Source organism: Glycine soja, chromosome 1, assembly GCF_004193775.1.
Source record: "Glycine soja cultivar W05 chromosome 1, ASM419377v2, whole genome shotgun sequence".
Lineage (NCBI taxonomy): Eukaryota > Viridiplantae > Streptophyta > Magnoliopsida > Fabales > Fabaceae > Glycine > Glycine soja.
The window spans coordinates 44,908,480-44,914,499 of record NC_041002.1 but is presented as its reverse complement, the minus strand read 5'-3'; the positions used below and the strand labels follow the sequence as shown (position 1 = coordinate 44,914,499).

The 6,020-nt window shown below is 40.4% G+C and overlaps 1 protein-coding gene across 1 annotated transcript; it reads left to right on the top strand.

The window, feature by feature from the left end:
• Window positions 1-1,627: 1,627 nt before the first annotated feature.
• LOC114382275 lies at window positions 1,628-3,354 on the top strand. The gene is made up of 3 exons (XM_028341616.1): window positions 1,628-1,918; window positions 2,066-2,467; window positions 2,704-3,354. Exons 1-3 carry the CDS (start codon window positions 1,628-1,630, stop codon window positions 3,352-3,354), a joined length of 1,344 nt encoding a protein of 447 aa, XP_028197417.1.
• Window positions 3,355-6,020: the final 2,666 nt, after the last annotated feature.

The following is a 6,020-nucleotide window of genomic DNA, read 5'->3' as shown; positions in this document are numbered from 1 at the left end:
CCTCAACTTATTTTATTTTTCTTAGGTTGGTGAAGCAAAAAGATGGATGCACTCATTCAAAGGAAATAGCTTGAGGACATGGTAATAGGTGGTGGAGAAGTTCTTGAAGAAATACTTTCCAGAGTTCAAGACCGCTAAGGGGAAGATGGAGCTCTCTTCATTCCACCAATTCCATGATGAATCATTGAGTGAAACTTTAGATCATTTCCATGGGTTACTCCGAAAGACTCCCACTCACGGGTTCAGTGAGCCAGTTCAACTAAATATCTTCATTGATGGCTTGCGACCCCATTCCAAGCAGCTTCTCGATGCCTCTATTGGTGGAAAGATCAAATTGAAGACACCTGATGAAGCTATGGAGTTGATTGAAAACATGGCAGCTAGTGACCATGCCATCCTTCGTGATCGAGCTTACACACCCACAAAGAAGAGTCTTTTTGAGCTCACATCACAAGACACACTACTAGGCCAAAAACAAGCTCCTAGCCAAGCAAATAGAGACCCTCATAGAGACGCTAAACAAGCTTCCTCAACAGTTGCATGTAGTGCAACCTGCTCATCCTTCAGTCATGCATTTTAAGGGATGCAACATTTGTGGTGGGGCCTATGAGTCAGGCCTCTACATGGCTCAAGATGATGCATCCAAAGAATTCAACTACATGGCCAATCCCAATCGTCAAGGGTTCCATCAAGAAGGACCTCCTGGATACAATCAAGGGGGAAGTTTCTCTCAAGGCCAAGGCTGGAGATCCCATCCAGGGAATAACTTCAACAAAGATCAAGGTGGTCCATCCATCCGGCCTCCCAACCAAGGGCCTAATCTCTATGAGAGGACCATCAAGCTAGAAGACACTTTGACTCAATTTATGCAGGATTATTTGTCAAATCACAAGAGCACAGAGTCAACAATCAAGAATTTGGAAGTACAGGTGGGCCAACTAGCTAAGCAACTGGCTGAAAGGTCCACAAGGAGTTTTGTGGCCAACACTAAGAGGAATCCCAAGGAAGAATGCAAGGTGGTTCTTACTAGAAGCTAGAAGAAGGAGAATACTGAGAGAGAAAAAAGAGCTAAGGGAGTATTGGAGGATTGAGTAATGAGAAAGGAAAGAATAAAAAGAGAGAATAGAGTGAAAAAGAGAAAAATAAAAGTAAGAAGAATGATGATGATGTCATAACCACTAAGACCAAGAGTCAGTTAGCTAGGGAGGCTAGGAAAGAGATACATGTAGCCCCAATGAAGGACATCCCATATCCCTTGGTGCCGTCAAAGAAAGAGAGGGAGCGCTACTTTGCTCATTTCCTTGACATATTCAAGAAGTTGGAGATTACCATTCCATTTGGAAAGGCCTTACAGCAGATGCCTCTGTATACTAAGTTTCTGAAGGACCTGCTCACAAAGAAAGGTAAATACATCAACATTAAGAGCATCATGGTGGAAGGAAACTGCAGTGCTGTGATCATGAGGATTCTACCATAGAAGTTCAAAGACCTAGGAAGTGTAACCATCCCACACTATATTGGGGATGTGTTAATGGGTAAAGCTCTCATTGATCTGGGGGCAAGCATCAATCTGATGCCCCTCTCTATGTACTAAAGAATCGAGAATCTGGGAATTGCTCCTACTAAGATGATGCTTCAGCTAGCAGAACGCTCGATTACTAGACCATATAGTGTAGTTGAAGACGTCCTTGTTAAGGTTCGCCAATTTACTTTTTCGGTAGACCTTGTGATCATGGATATAGAAGAAGACTCTGATATTCCCCTTATTCTAGGCCGACCATTCATGCTTACTACAAAATGTGTTGTGGACATAGGGAATGGCAACTTGGAGATGAGCGTGAAGGATCAAAAAGTCACATTCAACCTGGTCGAAGCAATAAAGCATCCCAGTGATAGTAAGACAAGCTTCAAGGTGAAGGTAATAGAGCAAGAAGTCAATCTTGCTATGCTGCACTTGATCATTTACTCCCCATTGGAGAGGGCTCTAATAAATATTGTTAATTGCTAGACTAATGAGGAAGAAAAGGATCTTAGAGACTGTCTAGAAGACTTAGACCGATTGTAGGAGATTCCCTCAGGGGAGCATGCCTTTGAAGATTTAAAGAAAGACAGCCTAACAGAGAAGCTCAAGGTGGAGTTAAAAGCTCTACCTACTCATCTGAAGTATGTGTTTCTGGATGAAAATGAAGCCAAGCCAACCGTGATAAGCAATGACCTATCATCAGATGAAGAAGCACGATTGATAGAGGTTCTCAGAAAGCACAATGAAGCTATTAGGTGGCATATCTCTGATCTCAAGGGAATCAGTCCACCCTACTACATGCATAAGATTATGATGGAAAAAGAATGCAGACCAGTGAGACAGCCACAAAGGAGGCTCAATCCATCCATGAAAGAGGAGGTGCAAAAAGAAGTTCTTAAGTTACTTGAGGCTGGACTTATCTACCCTATTTTTGACAATGCTTGGGTGAGTCCAGTCCAAGTGGTGCCCAAGAAAGAAGGAATGATCGTGATCCGCAATGAAAAGAATGATCTCATTCCAACTCGAACTGTCACTGGCTGGAGGATGTGCATAGACTATTGCAAGCTTAACGATGCCACAAGAAAGGATCACTTTCTTTGCCATTCATGGATCAGATGTTGGAGCGGTTATCAAGACAGTCATTCTATTGTTTCTTAAATGACTATTCATGGTACAATTAGATTGCAGTAGACCCCAAGGAGCAAGAGAAGACAGTGTTTACATGCCTTTTTGGAGTCTTTGCTTACAGAAGAATGACATTCAAATTATGTAATACACCAGCCACTTTTCAGTGGTGCATGCTAGCTATCTTCGCCAACATGTTGGAGAAGTGCATCAACGTTTTTATGGACGACTTCTCTGTCTTTGGTCCTTCCTTTGACTGTTGCCTGACCAATCTGGAGCTTGTGCTAAGACGCTATGTTGAAGCAATTCTGGTACTAAATTGGAAGAACTGTCGCTTCATGGTCCAGGAAGGAATAGTGTTGGGCCATAAGATCTCAGCTCGAGGGATAGAGGTGGACAAAGCAAAAATTTATGTCTTTGAAAAGCTACCTCTGCCAATCAATGTGAAAGGCATTAGGAGTTTCCTTGGATATGCAGGATTCTATCGGCGATTCATAAAGGACTTCTCCAAAATTGCTAGACCCTTGAACAAATTGCTGAATAAAGATGTAGTGTTTAAGCTTGATGAGGAATGCTTGACAACCTTTCATACCCTAAAGAATAGTCTAGTATCTGCTCCAATAATAGGGGCACCTGACTGGAGTAAAGAATTTAAGCTCATGTGTGATGCTAGTGACTATGCAGTTGGTGCAGTTCTTGGACAATGACAAGACAAGGTGTTTCATGCCATTTATTATGCTAGCAAGGTCCTGAATGATGCACAACTCAATTATGCAACTATTGAGAAAGAGATGCTAGTCATTGTCTATGCATCAGAAAAGTTTTGGTCATACTTAGTAGGCTCCAGGGTCATTATCTTTACTGATCATGCAGCAATTAAATATCTCCTTACAAAAGCAGATTCAAAGCCAAGGCTGATCAAATGGGTCCTTCTAATTCAAGAGTTAGATATAGTTATTAAAGACAAGAAAGGCTTCGATAATGTAGTGGTTGACCACCTCTCCAGGTTAGTTAACGAAGAAGTAACGCAAGAGGAACAGGAAATTCGAGATGAATTTACTGATGAATCTTTTATGCATGTGAATGAGAGACCTTGGTTTGTAGACATAGCCAACTACAAAGTTGTAGGTATTATTCCAAAGGACTTCAATTGGAATCAGAGGAAGAACTTCCTCCATGATGCTCGTTTCTATTTCTGGGATGATCCTTATTTATTCAAGATTGGAGCGGATAATTTGTTGGGAAGATGTGTCACTATGGAAGAAGCTAGAAGTATATTATTGCACTGTCACAATTCTCCTTGTGGCAAACACTACAATGGGGATAGGACAACTACTAAGGTGCTACAAACTGGATTTTTTTGGCCTTCTATCTTCAAGGATGCCCATGATCATGTGCTTCATTGTGATCAATGCCAAAGAACAGAGGGCATTTCTTAGAGAAATGAGATGCCATTGCAAAACATTTTGGAAGTAGAATTCTTCAACTGCTAGGTCAATGATTTTATGGGGCCTCTACCATCTTTTTAAGGTAATTAGTACATTTTGGTTATTATTGATTATGTGTCTAAATGGGTAGAAGCTATAGCTGCTCCAAAGAATGACACCAAGACTATTATCAAGTTTTTGAAGAAAAATATATTCTCCCATTTTGGAGTTCCAAAAGTGCTAATCAGTGATAGAGGATCACATTTCTATAATGCACAGTTGCAGAAAGTTCTGGGACATTATCATGTCAGACATAAGGTAGCTTCACCTTATCATCCTTAGACTAATGGTCAGGAAGAAGTCTCTAATAGAAAGATAAAGAGGATTCTAGAAAAGATAGTTGCTTCCTCAAGAAAAGATTGGGCTTCAAAACTGAATGATGCATTATGGGCCTACAGGACTGCTTTCAAGACTTCCATTGGACTATCACCATTTCAGATGGTCTATGGGAAAGCATATCACTTATCGATAGAGTTGGAGCACAGGGCCTACTGGGCCCTCAAATTTCTTAATTTTGATGCATCTTTGTCAGGTAAGAAGCGGAAGCTGTAGCTACTGGGGCTAGAGAAGATGAGACTCAATGCCTACGAGTCTTCCAAAATTTATAAGCAAAAGATGAAGGTGTACCATGATCAGAAATTGATAAAGAAGACCTTTTAGCCTAGACAACAAGTATTGTTATTCAATTGAAGACTAAGGTTCTTCCCAGGTAAACTTAAGTCCAAATGGTCTGGTCCCTTCGTAATCAAATAAGTGAAGCCTTATGGAGCAGTGGAGCTGGTAGATCCTGCCTCAAGTGAGCTTGAGTGAAGCTAGATTATCAATGGTCAAAGACTGAAAATTTACAATGGTGGCTACATTGAAAGAATGACCACCGTCATCCACTTCCAGGACCCATGAAGGGGTCTCACGTCAAGCTAGTGATGTTAAAGAAGCGCTTAGTGGGAGGCAACCCAGGATTTCTTCTCTTTTCTTCTTTCTTAATTGTTTTTTTCTATTTTTGTCATTTTTAGTTAATTTTCAATAAATATAATGTTCACTGTGATTTTTCAGGTGTGTAGAGCGAGGATTAAGGATTAATTTTTGTCTTTCAAGATGGAACTGCAAGTGCTAAGTGTGCCATCCTACGCTAAGCGCGAGCATCTGATGACACGCTAAGCCATAATATCTCGCTAAGTGCCTTTACAAATTTCTGAGAGAGAAGACCAAATGACTTCATCCTTCATGCACTAAGCGTGCCACACTCGCTAAGCATGAGCATCATTAACTTATGTATAACCGTCAAATTGTACGCTAAGCACAACGCTCACGCTAAGCATGAGAATTGTAACTACAGGTAGTTCGAAAGCTGCCTAAAAACTATAAACCTTCTTCCTCCCCCCTACTCTTTACACATTTCATTCGTCAACTTTGTCTTTTCTTTCAAATTTTCTCTCTACATTTCAAATATTACATTGTGTGTGTGTGTTATTTATGCATTTTGATTACACTAGGTATGTTTAGCTATGTTTTTCATTTGTTTATCATATGGTTTAGTGATTATTTGTGTTTTCCTATTATCGTTTGTTGCATTCATGTTTTGTGATGTCAAACACGCATTATTGTGATTAAAATGGTTTGTTTCATCTATGCCTTGTTAATCTTGCTAAGCCCACATCCATGGCTTAGCGAGTTCAGACAATTTGGGAAAAACATGCAATTCTGGGGATTTTGATGAACATGCTAAGCCAACATGTCGTGCTTAGCAAGTTCATGAGTCACATTGTTAACTTATTCGCAAGTGCATCAAATTGTCACAAGTAGTAAAGTAAAATGGAAGTCTGAGTGTCGAGTTCACAGAGACTTTGTTTTTACTTAATTAGTGCAAACCTAATTTACAAGCAAGA